This window comes from Oryctolagus cuniculus, chromosome 8, assembly GCF_964237555.1.
Source record: "Oryctolagus cuniculus chromosome 8, mOryCun1.1, whole genome shotgun sequence".
NCBI classification, from domain to species: Eukaryota; Metazoa; Chordata; class Mammalia; order Lagomorpha; family Leporidae; genus Oryctolagus; species Oryctolagus cuniculus.
Window position 1 is genome coordinate 35,745,083 of NC_091439.1, and position 21,540 is coordinate 35,766,622.

A 21,540-nucleotide genomic window follows, 5' to 3' on the forward strand; every position below is an offset into this window, starting at 1 on the left:
GGCCGGCGCCGTGGCTCAGTAGGCTAATCCTCCGCTTTGCGGCGCCGGCACACCGGGTTCTAGTCCTGGTCGGGGCACTGCATTCTGTCCCGGTTGCCCCTCTTCCAGGCCAGCTCTCTGCTGTGGCCAGGGAGTACAGTGGAGGATGGCCCAGGTGCTTGGGCCCTGCACCCCATGGGAGACCAGGAGAAGCACCTGGCTCCTGCCATCGGATCAGCGCAGTGCGCTAGCCGCAGCATGCCAGCCGCAGTGGCCATTGGAGGGTGAACCAATGGCAAAAAGGAAGACCTTTCTTTCTGTCTCTCTCTCTCACTGTCCACTCTGCCTGTCAAAAAAAAAAAATTTAAAAAAAGGAAAAAAAAAACTAGTTATCAAACAGTTTTTACATGTGTATGTTTGTGTGTGTGTGCACATTGTTGAAATATTTTGTATAGAGTAGGTCTTCTATGTACAAAGTTAATTGAAAATGAGTCTGAATGGAGAATGGGACTGGCAAGGGTTGAGGGAGGAGAAGGAGAGGTGGGAATGTGGTTGGGAGGGCTGGTATGGTGGGAAGAATAACTATATTCCTAAAGGTGTACTCATGAAATTTTTATTCCTTAAAAGTAAAATTTAAAATAAATAAATAAAAATAAAGCATATATGAGCTGATGTGATAGGCATGCAATTTTTATATCACTCAGGTTAAATGCAAAAAAGGAAATTATATAAATAGTTTATATATTCATTGTGTCATTTTTTCCTCTTTTTCACAAATGAGTACTTTATTCTCCCAAAATGTTGTGTGTGCTTATAATTTTTATATATTACTTTTTGAATGTAGTTTTGCCAGGTAATAGTTATATTTTAGCTGAGATAACAGACTTTTCTAAGATGTTTCATGTTCCAATTTCAATAATATTGTGTCTTCTATTATAAAAATGCTATGGAAATCTGGAATTCATGGATGACTAGTTTTGATTCATCATGTCTCTTGGAAACTATCCCATATGAGAAACAGCTTTAAGCAGATGTGCTTAGTCATAGAATTGCCAGACAGTTCCTTATGTGTTGGCAGCTAGTTTTCTGAATATAGAAAACAGGTTTAAAGATAAGAAATGGGATTTTGTTATCATTTTCCTATCTCCTCACACTGTTTTACTTCATTGCTAATTGAAATGTACTCACCCCTTATTCAAAAATTTTGTTACCATCCTTGTTAATCTTTAAAGGGCAGAAAGAATATTTGACTTTACTTTTGAAACTCATTGGTCAAGAGTGGAACTGTCTTCAACTACAGTTAATTAATATTAAAATTTCTTTTGGGGGCCAGTGTTGTGTGGCACAGCAGATTTTTTTTAATATTTATTTTTTATTTATTTGAAAGGCAGAGTTAGAGGCAGAGAGAGAGAGGTCTTTCTTCCACTGGTTCACTTCCCAAATGGCTGCAACAGCTGGAGCTGCACCAATCTGAAGCCAGAAGCCAGGAGCCAGGAGCTTATTCTGGGTCTTCCATGAGGTTAGGGTGCAGGGGTCCAAGGACTCAGGTCATCTTCTACTGCTTTCTCTGGCCATAGCAGAGAGCTAGATCAGAAATGGAGCAGCTGGGACTCAAACTGGCTCCCATATGGAATGCCGGTGCTACAGTTGGTGGCTTTACTTGCTATGTCAGAGCACCGGCCTTGGACAGCAGATTTTGCTGCCATTCGCGACACCAGTATCCCATAAGAACACCAGTTCATATCCTGACTGCTCCATTTCTGATCCACCTCTCTGCTAATGCACTTAGGAAACCAAAAGATAATGTCCCAAGGACTTGGAACCCACCCACACATGTGGGAGACCCAGATAGAGTTCTAGGCTCTTGGCTTCAGCCTAGCCCAGCCATAGCTGTCACCACCATTTGGGGCGTGAACCAGCAGGTGGAAGATCTTTCTCTCTCTCTCTCTCTCCACCTTCCTCACCTTCCTGTAACTCTGCTTCCAAATAAGTAAAAAATAAATCTTGAAAAGAGATTGCTTGTTTTGGACAGTTGACAAAAATAAAACCCATAAAACCACTGTTAAGAACTTTTGATTCTAATAATAGATTACTATTATGTTTCAGGTTTGTTTTTTTTTTTAATAAAGATGTTTTTATTTGGAAGGTAGAGTGACAGAGATCTTCAATCTGCTAGTTCGCTCCCCAAATGACCACAATAACAGGAGTTGGACCAGGTCGAAGCCAGAAGCCAGAAGCTTCTTCTTGATCTCCCACATGGGTACAGGGCCCCAGGGACTTAGGCCATCTTCTGATGCTTTTCTTAGTCCACTAGCAGGGAACTAGATCAGAAGAGGAGCAGCTGAGACAAGAACCAAGCACCAAATGGATGCCAGTGCTACAGGTGGTGGCTTACCCATCTGTCACAGTGCTGGCTCCTGTTTCAAAGTGATTTTATTGATATTTATATCTTTCACAAATATTCCATATTTGTGCACCTATCCTAAAAACTTAAAAATGTGTTTCTATGTAGCATAAAGTATGGAAAGGATAGGCTTTGAAGTCAGCTCCAGTTTTGTATTCCTGTTCTACAGTTGTCATAATCCATTTGAGTCGCTACAACCAAATGTTACAGACCTGGAGGCGTTAAATAACAAAGAGTTGTTATATGGAAATTATATTCATATGAGATTTCAACATATAAATTTTAAGGAGACACAAATATTTAGACCAGAGCAGCCATTTACTTTTTTTTTTTTTTTTTATTTTTTTTTTTAAATTTTTATTTAATGCATATAATTTTCCAAAGTACGACTTATGGATTACAATGGCTTCCCCCCCATACCGTCCCTCCCACCCACAACCCTCCCCTTTCCCACTCCCTCTCCCCTTCCATTCACATCATGATTCATTTTCGATTCTCTTTATATACAGAAGATCAGCTTAGTATACATTAAGTATGGATTTCAACAGTTTGCTCCCACACAGAAACATAAAGTGAAAAATAATAGATGATTTTTTTAAATGATGATGAAATCAGAGCAGACCTATTGTCATGTTTAATCCCATTGAGAGTCAAGTTGGGAATTGATAATTTCTTTTTTTTTTTTTTTTTTTTTTTACAGAGGATCAGTTTAGTATGCATTAAGTAAGGATTTCAACAGTTTGCACCCCCATAGAAACACAAAGTGAAATATATTGTTTGAGTACTCGTTATAGCATTAAATCTCAATGTACAGCACATTAAGGATAGAGATCCTACATGAGGAGTAAGTGCACAGTGACTCCTGTTGTTGACTTTACCAATTGACACTCTTGTCTATGGCATCAGTAATCTCCCTATGCTCCAGTCATGAGTTTCCAAGGCTATGGAAGCCCTCTGAGTTCTCCGACTCTTATCTTGTTTAGACAAGGTCATAGTCAAAGTGGAGGTTCTCTCCTCCCTTCAGAGAAAGGTACCTCCTTCTTTGATGACCTGTTCTTTCCACTGAGATCTCACTCACAGAGATCTTTTGCCAGAGTGTCTTGGCTTTCCATGCCTGAAATACTCTCATGGGCTTTTCAGCCAGATCCGAATGCCTTTAGGGCTGATTCTGAGGCCAGAGTGCTATTTAGGACATCCAGAGCAGCCATTTACTATTTGATTGACTTAGGCAAATTATTTAGCTGCATGAACTTCAATTTCCTCATTCCATGATATAAATAAAATAACCTTCCTTGCTGTGTTGCAATGTGGTATAACTTACTATCTTTGCCCACCTCTATTCTCCATTAGTGTCCAACCTGTGTAGATAGCATGTATAATATTTTCAAAGGAGGTGCTGGTAGATTTGTGAGTTGATATTTATAATTAAGTAGACATATTTCACTCCCGAGATGTGTGAAATTATCTTTACATTTATTGTTGCTGCTGTCATTCCTTTTTGATTTTAAGGTTTATTCACTTACTTGAAAAGCACAGTTATACAGAGAAGAATAGACACAGAGAGCTCTTACATTTGCTAATTCACTCCCCAATGCCTGCAACAGCCAAGCTGAAGCCAGGAACCAAGAATGTCTTCTGTGTGTCCCACATGGGTGCAAAGACCCAAGTGCTTAGGGCATCTTCTGTGGTTTTTCCCAGTCCGTTAGCAGGAAGCTGGATTGAAGTGGAGTAGCCTGGACATGAACCAGTGTCCATATGAGATGCCAGCTTTGCAGGCTGTGGGTTTACCCACTATGCCACAATGCCGGACCCAACTGCTATCAGAGGAAGCATTTCTTTTTTTTTTCCCCCTTGCTATTCTATTTAATCCCCCATTTCTTGCCTACTTTGCAACTTCATATCTCTTCTGTTTTTTCTTGTATTTTATTCCATAAATTATCATCTTCCTGTTTTTAAATGTTAATTTCTCGTCTCAGACTTCTCTTCTTTTAAAATCTCAAATGTATAGAGCTACCTGATGACTTCTTCGACTACTATATTATATCCTTCACATTGTTTGAAATTGTTTAGTAGTCTCTGTATTTGCTGTTGTCATGCTTCAAGATTTCTTCCAGTTTGGATTTACCCCCACCTCTCTATTCTTCTTTTCTTAAATATTACTGCTACTTTCTTGGCCTTAAAATAAAATCTTTCATTCTCCTTGGTTATTGATTATTTCTGATTGATGTTTTTCTTTCTTGAGCATTTCTCTATTTGATATTTTGTATTTGTGCATTGATTTCTTCTCTGATTTTTGTGGTCATTTCTTGGCTTATTTTGTTTTCCCAATTGCCTTATCTTACTAAAAGTAAACATTTCTTAAATTTCTAATCAATTTTTCTTCCCTCTTGTAAATGATCACATCTACCTTCCCCAACTAATTCTTCTCAATAATATTTTTCTCAAATACATACATACAGAATTGATCACTTTGTTGAGCTCCATACTTGAATTACTGTATCACTAGTTGTCTTACCTTTTTTCAGCAGAATTCTCAGTTTTGAAAAAAGTCTTCACCCTCAAGGGAGACCATGAGGAAGCACCCAGCTCTTGGCTTCAGATCGGCGCAGTGCACCGGCTGTAGCAGCCATTTGGGGGGTGAACCAACGGACAAAAGACCTTTCTCTATCTCTCTCTCTCTCTCTAACTCTGCCTGTCAGAAAAAAAATTTTTTTTAAAGTCTTATATAAAAGTCAATATATAAAACTGGTTAAAAGGAGGACTGCTATTTTAAGTAAAAGACGGAGGTCTTCTCCATCTCAAATACCATCATCAAACTTTGGAATTTTGCTTGATTCCTTTCTTGTAATTCACCTCAACATCCTGGCTATGCTGGCTTTGTGTCTAGGTTGTCATAAATCTAGTCATTACTACTGTCATTTATCTTTTATTTGTAGTAGTCTCTCTTTTTTAAAAGATTTATTTTAGAATTTTGAAAGGCAGAGTTACGGAAAGATGTAGAGACATAGAAAGAGAAAATTTTCTAGCCGCTGTTTGACTCCCCAAATGGCCACAATGGCTGGAGCTGAGCCCATCTGAAGCCTGGAGCCAGAGTTTCTTCCAGGTCTCCCATGTGGGTGCAGGGGCCTCCTTCACTGCTTTTCCAGGCACATTAGCAGGGAGTGGGACTTGAAGTGGAGCAGCCAGGACTTGAATCAGCACCCAGTCTCTTAACTGATCTTTCTACTTTCTCTCCTATCCCACTGCAGCATAAGTCATCTCCCTTCATCTGCTTGAGCTTCCATTGGATTTTCATTGCAATTAGAACAAATTCCAAATTTATTACTGTGTCCAAAAGGCACTTATGTGATCTGACCTCTGCCTTCCTCTCTGACTTCCTCTTCCAATTTTCTCTCCATGATGTATCCCAACTTAATTGTCATTTCTCAAATATCTTTTTCATATTATTTTCATTTATGATTAATTTGGTCTGCCTGTACTTCTTCCACGCTAGATTTTCTTAACTTGACCTCATCATCCTTTAAGCTGTGGCTCTAATATCCCTTCCTTGGACAGACTCTCATTGATAACCCATATCTTTCCCCTTATCTTTCCCCTTGTTCTAAGTCATTTTCTTCATAGCATTATGAGTTTCTGAGATTATCTTATTTATTTGTTTACCTGTTTATTGTCTCTGTCCCCTTCCACTACAGTATAAACTATCAGACTTTGGATTTTATCTCCCTTGTTTACTACTGTATCATTAATGCTGGTAACAGTACTTAGTATAGTTCACACAGGGGTTCAATAATATAACTTTGGGGTTCCTGGAATATAGTTAAAACAAACAAACAAAATGCCAAAAAAAAAAAATGCTGAATGAACCACCAGTACTAAATTCAACATGTCTGGACTATGTTCACAATACCTAACCTTTTATAAGCATTCAATAAATATTTGTTCAAAGAATGAATGCACAGAATTCCATCAATTCTTTGTAAATCCTATGCAATCTCTCCCAGGATTGTTATTATCATCCTAGTTTAGTTCTTTATTGCCTTTTGATCATTTAATGTGTTGGTTAAAGAGAGAAAACTATTAATCTATTCCATTCTTTATCACAAATATCAAGTTTAAATTCCTAGAGTTCTGATCCCATTAAATTAGCAGTTCCCATTTCCCTCTAAATTAATACAAATAACTTGTCAGTTAAGACCACTGACATCGTAGTCACTGTGACCTTGTACTCATATTTCCCACCTCCCTAAATAAGCTCTCTACTTTCCTTTTGCTTTCACTTATCTTATTCCTTTCTAAAGCTTTCCCTTCAACTTTCCTTGTGAGACACATAATTATTCTACCAATACTCATTTTAAATACCTCCCACTTCAGTATTCTCTGCTAAATGCAAAAATACTACCTACTCAAAATCATAATGCTTTAATTTTAATCTTTTGTGTTGATTTAAGTATGTTTTGTGAGGGCAGCACTGTCAGGTAGCAGGTTGAGTTGTTGCCTTTGACACTGCCCCTCCCCCCACTTCCAGTCCAGCTCCTTGCTAATGCACCTGGGAAAACAGCAGAGGATGACCCAAGTGCCTGGGCCCCTGCCACACACATAGGATTCCAAGATGGAGTGCTTTGCTTCTGGCCTCTGCCCACCCAGCCTCACACATTGCAGCTCTTTGGGGACTGAACTCATACATGGAAGATCTGCCTCTCTCGCTCTCTAACAGCCTTTCTAATAAATAGATAAAATATTTTTTTAAAAGTGTACTTTGTGATCATTCTAAGGATTACTGTATCTCACCTATCTTGTGTTTTGTATTCCATTACCACAGTATTTCAGATACTGCAGGCAGTAAACATGTCTATTATATTACAGACTTCAGTAACCTACTGAGTAATAGACTGAGTTGGTATTTTTTCCCCGTTGTCATGACTAAGAATTATATTTGTGATCATTATTTACAAGAACAGAAATATGTCAATTTATGTACTTTTTTGTGAGATATAAGACATTGATGTACCTCAGGAACACCAAAAGAGATCCTGGAAAACAAAGTCAATCATGAACCTTCTGAAGGCATTCTGAATAAACAAGTCTCAGTGAGAGCCTGCACATAAATAGTTGGAAAAAAAAAAAAAACGCTTGCTTTTGTGCACATAATGCATCAAGAACTACAACTACTAGTAATAGTGTAGAAAATTACATTTTTTAAAGATTATTTATTTACTTAAAAGGCAGAGTTACAGAGAGACAGAGGCAGAGAGAGAGAGGTCTTCCATCTGCTGGTTCACTCCCTAGATGGCCATAACTGCCAGAGCTGCGCCCATCCAAAGCCAGGAGCCAGGTGCTTCTTCCAGGTCTCCCACATGGGTGCAGGGGCCAAGCACTTGGGCCATCTTCTACTGCTTTCCCAGGCCATAGCAGAGAGCTGGATCAGAAGTGGAGCAGCTGGGACTCAAATCGGCACCCATATGGGATGCAGGCACTGCAGTTGGCGGCTTTACCTGCTACGCCACAACGCCAGCCCCTAAAATTACATTCTAATATAGAAATTAAAAATTTGAATGACCTTAAATTGCACATAAATTTAAAGTAGCTTAAACTGTATATAAATTGTACACAAATGAAATATCTAAACACTAAAAAGTAATTGTATTTAAAAAATTTTGAAGCTCAGGATACACATCATTAATGTATATTCTTTTGTAATTTCACCATCAGGCTTCTGTCTTTGGAATACACTTAATCATTCATCTTCCACTCTAAATTGGGAAGCAAAAAAATAAAAATAAAATTTCCTAAAAACACTGACGATTTTTTAAGTTCACAACTTTACCCAAAATTATGTTTGGGCATTTTCTAAAGTCTTTAAGAATGAGTTATTGGCTTTATTTTAATGGATAATTGCAGAAGTACATAGTAAAGGACCTAACATCTGCATTTCTTTTATTTTAAAGCAGAAAAAGAATAAATACCATATCAGTTAATATTGGGTTTTATTTCTCATAGAATCTTATCATTTTTCATGGTGTGAAAAACAATTTATAGTTATTCCTGAGATTCCCATGTTCAGAGAGTGCAAGAGGAAACAGACAAAAATTGATGTTAAAATTGACTCATAGTATTTGATGTTATCTCCAAAAATGCATTGATAATTGAGGCATATTAATTTCTGTCTCTATTGATGGTATAATGAAATCTAATGTTCTATTCTTTATCTTATTCTTGATTACACCTTGCTTGGAAGAGTGAAGTTTGATTTTGATAAGTTTAATTCAAATTTCTGTAATATTATAAGTAATTGAAATTTACATTAATGAAATCTCCCAGAAATTTAAAATTGATTCATAAAGAAACATGCACAAAAATGAAGTGATATGTCCTTTAAAATATTTGGGAAACAGGCATTTTGGCACAGCAGTTATGACACTGTTTGGAACGCTCACACCCCATGCTAGAGTGCCTGGGCTAGGCCCAGCCCTACTCCTGATTCCAGCTTCCTGCTAATATGCTTCATGGAAGGTAGCAGATGATGGCTCAAGAAGTTGGCTCCTTAACACAGGAGAGCTGGATTGAATTCCTAGCTCCTGCCTTTGACCTAGCCTGATGTTGGTTATTGTGGGCATTTGAGAAGTAAAAATGGAATCTTCCCCTCTGTCTCTGCCTCTCAAATAAACAAACTATTTTTAATTTAAAATATTTGGAGCAACAAGAACAAAATACTTGGATAGTTTTGATATCAAGGTTGTTAATATTTAACTAGTACTCTGTATTCCAATTCATCTTCCTGAAATGAAAATTGTTTTTGACTTTTATAAAATTACATACACAAGCAGACATATATTTAAAACATTTGCATGTGATTGATATGAATATATTATTAGTTCCTTTATAAAATTAAATTATTTTTGTTGATTTGTTCAAAGATTTCACAAGTTGAAATATTTGCAAAGACTCATAAAAAACTTCCCAGAATTTAATTTCAGAAAACTTATTTAAGGGCAATCATATCGTGCAGCAGGAAAACTATCACAGTCAAGAAAGCTTCATAGGTCCATGTAACATCCAGGCATAAATGTCCTAAGGTCTTTATTCATCCAGAGACATACTTTGTCTACAGATTAAACCATTAAGATCTAATCTTGGCTTTGGGTGTACCCCAAGCTAAAGTTCCCATCAGAGTTTTTGTTTGTTTGCCGATCTGGTCACATAGCTGTCTAAGCCAGCTGAAAATCAACAGTAAAAAAAAAAAATCAACTTTGAAGGTTGCCAGGAGATATTCATACTTTAAGCAGCACATCATAAATCCCTCTATTCATAGATTGGCTAAGAGTCAAGACCAGATTTTCTGGCATCCCTAGAGCTTTCCCAGTCCAGCTGTAAATCAGTGCTACAGTACACAGTTCCTGACAACTTAATCTAATAAAAGGCAAGATGATGATGATAGCTACATTTGTATAAAATACAGTAAATTTTTAAAGTACTTGCTTTAAGCTTATTTGAACTTTATTATCATTCAGTGAGTTATATGGGAAGATTACTTTTATTTCCATTTTACAGATTCTGATAGTTATATTCAGTTGATTGATCCAGTTCACATTTTTTGTAGTGGTAAAAGCCAGATCTAGGAAAACGTTATGACTTTTATTCTAGAATTTTCTTTAACATAGCCAGCAGAAATAAATATAAAGAGCCACATTTTCTAACTACCCTGTGGAACAATGAGGGAATGAATGAATATGTATAAAACTACCAGTTATTTTCACTCACAAAACATAGTATTTGTGCTTTAGAGAATATAATAGTTCAAATGCTTTCAGAATATTTTTCCTTTTGTTTATGTATTTGAGAGAGAGAGAGAGAAAAGGTGAGAGAGAGGTTGCTCCCATCTACCAATTCACTGCTCAAATGTGTTTAACAGCCAAGGTGGGGTCAGATGAAAGCCAGGAGCTGGAAACCCTATCTAGGGCTCCCATTTTGGGTGGTAGAAACCCAAGTACTTGTACCGTTGCCTGCTGTCCCCTAGGGTGTGCATTAGCAAGAAGCTGGAGTCAGGTGCGGGAGACAAGTATCAGCCCAGACACCCCAATATGGAATGTGGGTGTCTTAATCAGTAGGCTGAATGCCCTCCTCTGTTCTTCCTTTTGATGGCTTACAAATTAGATCTAAGTACAGTGCCTGATTTTTTTCTTTTATGTAGTTAAGAGATTCTTTTCCAAATGAGTATGAGATGATATATATTTGGAAGAACTGTTCACAAAATTATTATTCTAGGATTCTCTACATATAAACATAAAATTGAGTATATAAGATACTAAATAAAAGCATTAAGATAAAGGTATACTTCTGACTGGTTCTCTCTCTCTCCCTCTCCCTCTTCCTCTCTCCTTTTGCCCTCTTTTCTATTCGTGATAGATTTACTTGTTTACAATGTGCCAGGTTCTGTGCTATCTCCTGAGAGTTTGAAAATAATAAGATTCGATGCTTGCCTTCAATTATTTAACATTCTGTTTTTTAATGAATTTAAAACTCTACAGAGGAGGACTCCTACAGTAGTGATTATAATACAACCATCTGTTATATATTATAAGGATTGGAATTGTAGAGTCTTTTGCCTAAGAGAAGTTAAAGAAACTTAAGATAGGAAAACTTTTGAGGAGTTTGTCAGAAAAAAGAGAAGGAAGTCCAGCTTAATTGAGTGTGTAAAAAAAGAAGCAAGGATGTATTTAGGAAACAATGAGTTAGTAGGCTATTATACTAGGAATATAAATTATCTGAGAGTGAGTTGGCAAAAGATGACATTCGTTAAGGCTAATGACTGGCTTTATTTGCCACATAAATTAATTAGACATAGATTTGTGCCAAAAAAAAAAAAAAGTATGGAATCCAGAAATAATTTTTAAACAGGAATTTTTTTATTATATAACTTTTTTAACATATAAGATATATAGATTAAATTAAAGAGATCAATGGTGGATAATTTTGGAAGTGATGATGGGCTAGTAGTTCAGCCATGGAAGTGAAACTTGATTGTGTAATTGAGAGACAATTTAGAAATATACTCAAGAATATTAGAAATGAAGAAAGAATCTATTATAGAATTTTTGATCATAGCAGGTTACCTAATCCTCCTCCTTGTAATTGGACATGAGGTCTTTAAGACATCTATTATGGTCATGTGAACTGCATTAGGCCACATTACGAGTTAGTAACAAAATAGCTTCCTGACTTTTGTGTTCTCCACATTGCACCTTGCTTTTGTGTCTCCAACAGATTTGTTTTGCCTTGATCATGCTATATGTGAACTTACATTGACATATTTATTTATATTTTAATGGGCACTTGAAAGTACTTTATCTATTTTGACCTGTTGGCAAGCCCATGAAACAAGTAAACGAGAATTATTAAATCTTTTATGAAGGTAAAGACCCAAATTGCCATGGTTATTCAAAGTTTTATCATCACAACTTACCATCATTTTCTCAATTTTATCATCACAACTTAAATATCTTATTCCTTAAGTTTTTCCCCTTTAAAATATGTAGGATTTTGTAACTGATAGATTCATTTACTGGTTTACATAGTAGATGTACTCCTGAAATTATCTGTAAGGTTAAGGAAGATTTTGCATGCATTGTTGTAAGAAGGGTTTTTTTTCTTTTGTTTTTATTTTGTCATTTGGTGAATCATTTTGTGAGTGAAGAAAGTCGATTTTGTTTAATTTTTTTATAATCTGGGTTTATTTAAAACAAAGCATTTTTTAAATACTAAATCTTAAAAAATATTAGGATCTTTTTTTGGTAGTATATAATAGAGGATTCTGCTATTATCCTAGTTTTTACTTTTTGTAAATTCTTGAGCATATTGGTAAACCTCTATCAACCTCACTCCCCTCCATTTCAGTTTGATATTATAATATTCCTTAATTCACAGTTATTGTGAGTGTTAATTAAGATGATTGCAAACCATTTACAACTGTTCCAAGTTACTCATAATTACGATATAATTAGATATGTATTTCCTGTTGTTTTATAATATATTTCATAATATTTATGAATACTGTTGGAGTCAAAATTAAATGAAGTAGCATTTACATGTAAACTTTTCATCAGATAGTTCCTTTTAAGTCAAATAGTACTGTTATTTACATTTAAATACATTTAAAGTAGTAAATAAGCAAATGGGGACAGCTCCTCCACTAAAGTAGCCTTTTCCTAAAAATATATGTCCTATATATAATCAATTTGAATATTCTGTGTTCACACTGTTTAATAAGCTCATGCTATTGTTCTAAAATTATTTCCTATGGAGCATCAGAAAGATAATCAAATTTATTAGAATGTTCAAAAACACGAGCTTATGTTGTCCATTATAACCACAGTCTCTGAAGAAAGTATATATTACATTGTCATTGGACTATGTTTTCATTGACTGGATTAAGTGCATAATATATACTTCTGGTGTTCAGAGAATGAAAAGATATTGAAGCTTAGGTTTGTTTTCATAAATTCTGTAATATATATTCAATATTTCTCTAATCATAAATTCACGAAATTATAAACCTAAAAATATGCTACTTGGTGAACAAAAACTTGTGTTAGGTAACTAGTTAAGATGATAAAGTTGTTTTTAATTAAATATATCAAATTATTTCTGTAAAGTATTATTTATCCAAATAAAGTATTTGTGGTTCCTCCTTTGCACCCCTCCCCACTCAGCTATGTTTGTTCCTCTTTACTCTCTCCCACATATATTTTGTTATACTAAATAATAAGGTAATTTTAGAATTTATTCCTCAGATCCATATTTAGATACATAAGAGTTAGTACTGATATTATAAAATGTAGTTGTCTCCTAATTTTTTATACTTTATGGTCTCTGAAAATAATGTTCATTAATTTACTTTCTGCTTTTCAGGAAAGCCAAGTTAGATCTTAGAGTTGCATCAGCAAAAGTGGAAGAGTTAACTAAAGTGACTGAAGATCTTCAGGCACAGATGCAGAAGAAGGTATGTTCCATTTCTAAGACAATTGTAGCTTAATTCTCTATATATTTTATTTTTTATTTATTTTGGATTTTGTGTTAAAGGGAGTTATTAGGAGAAAATTCATTGTTTTATTGCCCCCTAAATGTAAAAATAGGATGCTAAATAATAATATTGGAAACAACTTTATAAAGAACTTTTTATTTCTAGACACCTGAGCCTAATTCAAGAAAACATCCTCATCATCCCTAAGCAGATTAATATAAGATTGTGTTTTGGGAAGGAGGTACCTTTCTCCGAAGGGAGGAGAGAACTTCCACTTTGACTATGACCTTGTCTAAATATGATCAGAGTCAGTGAACTCAGGGGGCTTCCATAGCCTTGGCGACTCATGACAAGAGCCTAGGGTGATTACTGAGGCCATAAACAAGAGTGTCAATTTGTTAAGTCAACAACAGGAGTCACTGTGCACTTACTCCTCATGTAGGATCTCTGTCCTTGATGTGCTGTACATTGTGATTTAATGCTATAACTAGTACTGAAACAATATTTTTCACTTTGTGTTTCTACGTGGGTGCAAACTGTTGAAATCTTTACTTAATATATACTAAACTGATCTTCTGTGTATAAAAGAAATGAAAATGAATCTTGATGTGAATGGAAGGGGAGAGGGAGTGGGAAAGGGGAGGGTTACTGGTAGGAGGGAAGTTATGGGGGTGAGGGGGAGCCATTGTAATCCATAAGCTGTACTTTGGAAATTTATATTCATTAAATAAAAGTTAAAAAAAAAAAGAAATTATGGGACATGTACTCTCTTAAAAAAAATAACATTGTGTTTTGGTTAATTAGTTATATGTAGATGGAAGAGAAACATTTAATAATGTTTTAATGCTATATTTGAAAATATTCATTAAATAACAAACTCTAGTTCTTTTATATGTAATTGACAAATTTCAGGAGAGTGTCAGCATAGGTCAGGGTTTAGATTTAGGATGAATAAAATTATTAAAAATTCTAGCTTTGGTACTTACTAGCTATATAACTCTAAATCTGGCTTCCTGATCTGGGAAAAACTGATTGTATTTGTGCAATAGTTAGAATCCTTGCATAGATGACAGTTGTAAAAATTGGATAAGTTTATTGTTTTTATTTTAAAACTATTTCAAATAATATAGAAAAGTATAAGGAAGAGTTCCATCAGCACACATAGACTTAAGTTTTTAACATTTTGACATAGTTGCCTCAAAGGTACATATTTTTAAGATTGATATATTTATTTGAGAGGCAGACTGACAGAGAAGGAGAGACACGGGTCTTTTATTTACTAGTTCACTCCTCCAAATGGCTACAGCAGCTAGAATTGAGCCAGACTGAAGCCATAGCGGCCATTTTGGGGGTAAACCAACAGAAGGAAGACCTTTCTCTCTATCTCCCACATGGGTGACTAGGACCCAAGTCATTGGACCATCGTTTGCTGCCTTACCATGTTCATTAGCAGGAAGCTGGATTGGAAGTAGAATAGCCAGGACCAAACCAGTACTCTGATATTGTGTGTGCATATCCTAAGCAGCAGCTTTAACCTGCTGCACCATGGGCCTGCTCTATAAATATTATTTATGCACAAATACATACTATTTTTCAGATGAATGGCTATATTAATATTACAGAGCTTGAGATTCATGACAGAGATCGTAAAATTAAGAAAGAAGGGTAAATTGTGATTTAGGAGATAGAATTCACTGAAGTCAATATTTATAAAAGGATAATTTTTTAAAAACACTGGAAAACACTCCAAAACACAACGATGATAATAAGAGGTAAGAATCATTAGTTTTTAAATGTCCGACATGGTTATCCCAGTTTCCAAAGATACATCTTCAGAAAACAGCAGTTTTATTCGGCTGAAGGTATCCAAGATCAAAGTTTAGAGCTAGAAAAGCACTTGAAAATTTAAAGAAAAATTGACAGCAAAAGAACCACAAAAAAAAAAAAATTGAGACGCAGCTTCTGAGTATAAATTCTTAGGAAATCCGTGCCGGATAGCCAAACTATGTATATGGCATTAGAGTACAGAGCACAATGAAGTACTCCAAAACAGAAATTTGAGTGAAATCTGCTCTTGGAAAATACATAGATATATTCCTCAAAAAATTCATAAATAAGAAAGGAAGGAGGGCCGGCGCCGCATTCACTAGGCTAATCCTCCGCCTGCGGCGCCCATACTCCGGGTTCTAGTCCCGGTTTGGGCACTGGTTCTGTCCCAGTTGCTCCTCTTCCAGTCCAGCTCTCTGCTGTGGCCCGGGAAGGCAGTGGAGGATGGCCCAAGTGCTTGGGCCCTGCACCCGCATGGGAGACCAGGAGAAGTACCTGCCTCCTGACTTCGGATCAGCTCAGTGCACCGGCCATAGCGGCCATTTTGGGGGTAAACCAACAGAAGGAAGATCTTTCTCTCTATCTCTCTCTCTCACTGTCCAACTCTGCCTGTCCAACAAAAAGGAAGGAGGAGGAGGGAAGTGGGGAGAGAGGGTAAAGTAGGAAATATCACTGTGCTCCTAAATCTATATATAAAACACATGAAATTTGTTCACCTATGTAAATTTTTAAAAGAAATAAAAAATAATTATGGAAAATATATATTATGAATAAATATGCATGAATTTCAAAAACTTTATGACAAAATAAATATACCTTTTAATTCCATTTTCCACACACGTTTTGAATTCTTGAAACTAGATATTTGAGTGTACTGCTTTTTAATTTGGACAACTAGAGCAGCAGACAAATGAAATCTTATTTTTTTTATTTTTTATTTTTATTTTTTTTAACTTTTATTTAATGAATATAAATTTCCAAAGTACGATTTATGGATTACAATGGCTTCCCCCCCATAACATCCCTCCCACCCACAACCCTCCCCTTTCCCACTCACTCTCCCCTTCCATTCACATCAAGATTCATTTTCGATTATCTTAATATACAGAAGATCAGCTTAGTATACATTAAGTAAGGATTTCAACAGTTTGCTCCCACACAGAAACATAAAGTGAAAAATAATAGATGATTTTTTTTTAAATGATGATGAAATCAGATCAGACCTATTGTCATGTTTAATCCCAGTGAGAGTCAAGTTGGGAGTTGATAATTTCTTTTTTTTCTTTTTTTTTTTTTTACAGAGGATCAGTTTAGTATGCATTAAGTAAAGATTTCAACAGTTTGCACCCCCATAGAAACACAAAGTGAAATATATTGTTTGAGTACTCGTTATAGCATTAAATCTCAATGCACGGCACATTAAGGATAGAGATCCTACATGAGGAGTAAGTGCACAGTGACTCCTGTTGTTGACTTTACCAATTGACACTCCTGTCTATGGCATCAGTAATCTCCCTATGCTCCAGTCATGAGTTTCCAAGGCTATGGAAGCCCTCTGAGTTCTCCGACTCTTATCTTGTTTAGACAAGGTCATAGTCAAAGTGGAGGTTCTTTCCTCCCTTCAGAGAAAGGTACCTCCTTCTTTGAAGACCTGTTCTTTCCACTGGAATCTCACTCACAGAGATCTTTTGCCAGAGTGTCTTGGCTTTCCATGCCTGAAATACTCTCATGGGCTTTTCAGCCAGATCCGAATGCCTTTAGGGCTGATTCTGAGGCCAGAGTGCTATTTAGGACATCTGCCATTCTATGAGTCTGCTGAATATCTCACTTCCCATGTTGGATCACTCTCCCCTTTATTTATTCTATCAGTTAGTGTTAGCAGGTACTAGACTTGTTTATGTGCTCCCTTTGACTCTTAGTCCTTTCATTATGATCAATTGTGAACTGAAATTGATCACTTGGACTAGTGAGATGGCATTGGTACATGCCACCTTGATGGGATTGAATTGGAATCCCCTGGTATGTTTCTAACTCTACCATTTGGGGCAAGTCAGCTTGAGTATGTCCCAAATTATACATCTCTTCCCTCTCTTATTCCCACTCTTATGTTTAACAGGGATCACATTTCAGTTAATTTTCAACACTTAAGAATAACTGTGTGATAATTACAGAATTAAACCAGTCATATTAAGTAGAACAGACAAAAAAACTACTAAGAGGGATAATGTATTAAGTTGTTCATTAACAGTCAGGGCTATGCTGATGGCGAAGATGTGGGGAAAAAGGGACACTAACCCACTGTTGGTGGGAATGCAAACTGGTCAAGCCACTATGGAAGTCAGTCTGGAGATTCCTCAGAAACCTGAAGATAACCCTACCGTTCGACCCAGCCATCCCTCTCCTTGGAATTTACCCAAAGGAATTTAAATTGGCAAACAAAAAAGCGGTCTGCACCCTAATGTTTATTGCAGCTCAATTCACAATAGCTAAGACCTGGAACCAACCTAAATGCCCATCAACGGTAGACTGGATAAAGAAATTATGGGATATGTACTCTTTAGAATACTATACCGCAGTAAGAAACAATGAAATCCAGTCATTTGCAACAAAATGGAGGAATCTGGAACACCTCATGCTCATGCTGAGTGAAATAAGCCAGTCCCAAAGGGACAAATACCATATGTTCTCCCTGATCGGTGACAACTGACTGAACACCAAAAAGGAAACCTGTTGAAGTGAAATGGACACTATGGGAAACGGTGACTTGATCAGCATAGCCGTGACTGTTAATGAAATCTTATTTTTTAAGTATCAGAGGATAGATCTCAAATCTGGAGGAACAGCTTTACATTATAGGGAATCCCTAGGAGCAAAGAAATCATGGAGGATAAAACTCTACCTCTGCCCAAATCTTGAGTGTCCCTCAAGTTGTGCAGGCCCATGGTCATTCCCTAGAGCACTAGCTATAAAAACAATCATGGAAAGCAATAAGAACGAATCATAGATACCAGCTGCTATGTACTGAGAAGAACAGATTTCAGAGTTCAAATCCAGGTCAGATAATTGCCTGTTTGCACTAAACAAACAAAAACCCATAATCCTCATAAGAACAAAGTAAAATACACCGTAATTACAATGTATTAGTTACATTTTCCAGTTTTCAACCAAAAATTATTAGACTGCAGAGTATGACCTATACTTATGAGAAATGAGGTTGAGGATGGCAGTAGAGGAGAGGTGGTCAAAATAAACTAACTCTTAATGGATCTGCTGTTGGATTTAGCAAGCAAGAGGCCTCAAATTAGCTATTTTATCTTCAAGATAAGGCCAACACTGTGGCACAGTGGGTTAAGCCATTGCCTGAGCATCAGCATCCCATCTGGACATTAATTCATGTCCTGGCTGCTCCACTTCCAATCCAACCCTCTGCTATTGAGCTTGAGAAAGCAATAGATAAAGGAGACCATGTGGGAGCTCCAGAGGAAGCTCCTGGCTCCTGGCTTTGGCCTGGCCCAACCCCAGCTGTTCTGGCCATGTGGGAAATGAACCAGTAGGTGGAAAATCTGTCTGTCTATTTCTGTCTCTGAACTCTGCCTTTCAAATAAATGATTAAATATTTAAATAAATAAATAAATAAATAAACAAACATCTTCAAGAGGATGCTGACATTATGGCAGATTGGGTTAAACCATCACCTGGGTCTCTGATATCCCATATGGGCACCAGTTCAAGTCATGATTGCTTCACTTCCAGTCCAGCTTTTTGCTAATGTGCCTGGGAAAGCAGTGGAAATGACCCAAGTCCTTTGGCACCTGCATCCACATAGGAGACCCTGATGTAGTTCCAGACTCCTGGCTTCAGCTTAGCCCAGCACAGGCTATTGCGGGCTTTTACGGAGCGAACCAGCAGATGAAAGATCTCTTTCTCTCTGTGTCACTCCCTCTCTCCGTAACTCTTCCTTTCAAATAAATGTGTGACTCTTTTTAAAAATCTTAAAGAAATTAAATAAAAACTTTTTTTAAGGTAAACACTTAATGCTATAAACTTGCCTCTTAATACTGCTTTTGCTGTATCCTACAGATTTTGAAATGTTATATTTTTATTTTTATTTACTTCAAGGAAGTTTTTAATTTCCTTTTTAATTTCTTCAGTGAACTATTGATCATTCAATGTATAATTCCCAAGTTTTTATTAGTGTTCTGTGGTTCTTATTGTTGATTTCTTGGTTTATTCCTTTAAGGTCTAAAAATATACATGACAAGATTTCAGTCTTTTTAAATTTTCAGTGACTTGATTTTTTGCCTAATATGTGGTCTATTCTAGAAAACGTTCCATGTACTGATGAGAAGAATGTGTATGCTATAGCTGTTAGGTGAAATGTCCTGTAATTGTCAGGTCTGTTTGTTTGATAATATGTTTCAACTCCAATGTATATTGATATTCTGTCTGAACATCCTGTTCTTTGATGAGAATGAGAGGCTGAAGTCACCCATTTTTATTGTGTTGGAGACTATCTTTCCCTTTAGATCTAATCATATTTGCTGTAGATATCTGTGTGACCTTGAGTGGGGTACATATATATTTATGATTGTTGTGTCTTCTAGATGAATAGAACCTTTTATCACAATATAATGTCTTTTATCTCTTTTTACAGTTTTTGATGTAAAGTCTGTTTTATCTGATATCAGGATAGCTACACTGGCTTGCTTTTGGTTTTCATTGCCTGGTATATCTTTTTCCATCACTTCACTTTCAGTCTGTGTCTATCTTTGCTTGTGAAGTGGCTTTTTTGCAGTCAGAATACAGTGGGATTGTTGTTTCTTATCCATGAAACTAACTTAAATTTTTTGGTTAGTGAATTTATTCAATTTACATTCAAGATTAGTACTGATAGAAAAGAATTAAGATCTGACATTTTGTTGATTGTATAATAATCCTACCTACTCTGTCAGTGAATCTGGCATTGAGATGTGTTTCATGTTTACTTTTTTTTTTGACAGGCAGAGTGGACAGTGAGAGAGAGAGACAGAGAGAAAGGTCTTCCTTTGCTGTTGGTTCACCCTCCAATGGCCACCACGGCTGGCGCGCTGTGGCCGGCGCACCGCGCTGATCCGATGGCAGGAGCCAGGTGCTTCTCCTGGTCTCCCATGGGGTGCAGGGCCCAAGGACTTGGGCCATCCTCCACTGCACTTCCTGGCCACAGCAGAGAGCTGGCCTGGAAGAGGGGCAACCGGGACAGAATGTGGCACCCCGACCGGGACTAGAACCTAGTGTGCTGGCGCCGCAAGGCGGAGAATTAGCCTAGTGAGCCGCAGCGTCGGCCGTCTCCTTCACTTTTAAAGAATAGCTTTGCTATATATAATCTTCTTGGTTGGAAGGTTTTTTTTTCTTTTAATGTTGAATATATCATCCCATTCTCTTCTGGCCTGTATTGTTTCCACTGAGATGTCTGATGTTAATCTAATTGGTTTTCCTTTATATGTAGCTTGATACTTTTCTCTTACTGTCTTTAGGATTCTTTTCTTGTCTTTAACTTTTGACAATTTGACAACAGTGTGCCATGGGTGGAGATGTAAATTGGTGAAGCCACTGTGGAAAACTATGTGGAGATTTCTTAAAAAACTAGAAATAGATTTGCCAAGTAATACTGCAGTACCACTAACTGGGTATATACCCAAGAGACTTGAACACAGTGTATCAAACAGATACCTGTACCATCATTTTATAGCAACACCGTTCACAGTAGCCAAAATTTGGAACCTACCAAGGTATCCATAATCAGATGAATGATAAAGCACATGGAATATTATACAGCTATAAAAAATGAAATTCTGGCCGGCGCAGTGGCTCAATAAGCTTATCCTCCACCTGTGGCGCTGGCACACCAGGTTCTTGTCCCAGTTGGGGCACTGGATTCTGTCCCAGTTGCTCCTCTTCCAGTCCAGCTCTCTGCTGTTGCCCAGGAGTGCAGTGGAGGATGGCCCAAGTGCTTGGGCCCTGCACCCCATGGGAGACCAGGAGAGGCACCTGGCTCCTGGCTTCAGATCAGCACGGTGCGCCGGCCACAGCTCACCAGCTGCAGCGGCCATTGGAGTGTGAACCAACCATAAAAGAAGACCTTTCTCTCTGTCTCTTTCTCTCTCGCTGTCCACTCTGCCTGTCAAAAAAAAAAAAAATGAAATTCTACTATTTGCAGCAAAATAGACACACTGGAGGACATCATGTTGAGTGAAATAAACTGGACCTAGCAAAACAAATACTGCATGTTCTCCCTTATATGTGGGAGCTAAAATTAAAAAGAAGAAGAAAGGAA

At 36.9% G+C, this 21,540-nt stretch overlaps 1 protein-coding gene across 3 annotated transcripts in view; it reads left to right on the top strand.

Annotated features, from left to right (window-relative positions):
• SCLT1 (sodium channel and clathrin linker 1) overlaps positions 1 to 21,540 on the top strand; it is a 278,922-nt gene that overhangs the window by 144,169 nt on the left and 113,213 nt on the right. For all 3 annotated transcript variants that reach the window (XM_017347573.3, XM_008267951.4, XM_051819886.2), the window contains exon 10: positions 13,289 to 13,379. In XM_017347573.3, the coding sequence (XP_017203062.2) occupies positions 13,289 to 13,379 (91 nt within the window). The remainder of the gene's footprint in view (positions 1 to 13,288; positions 13,380 to 21,540) is intronic.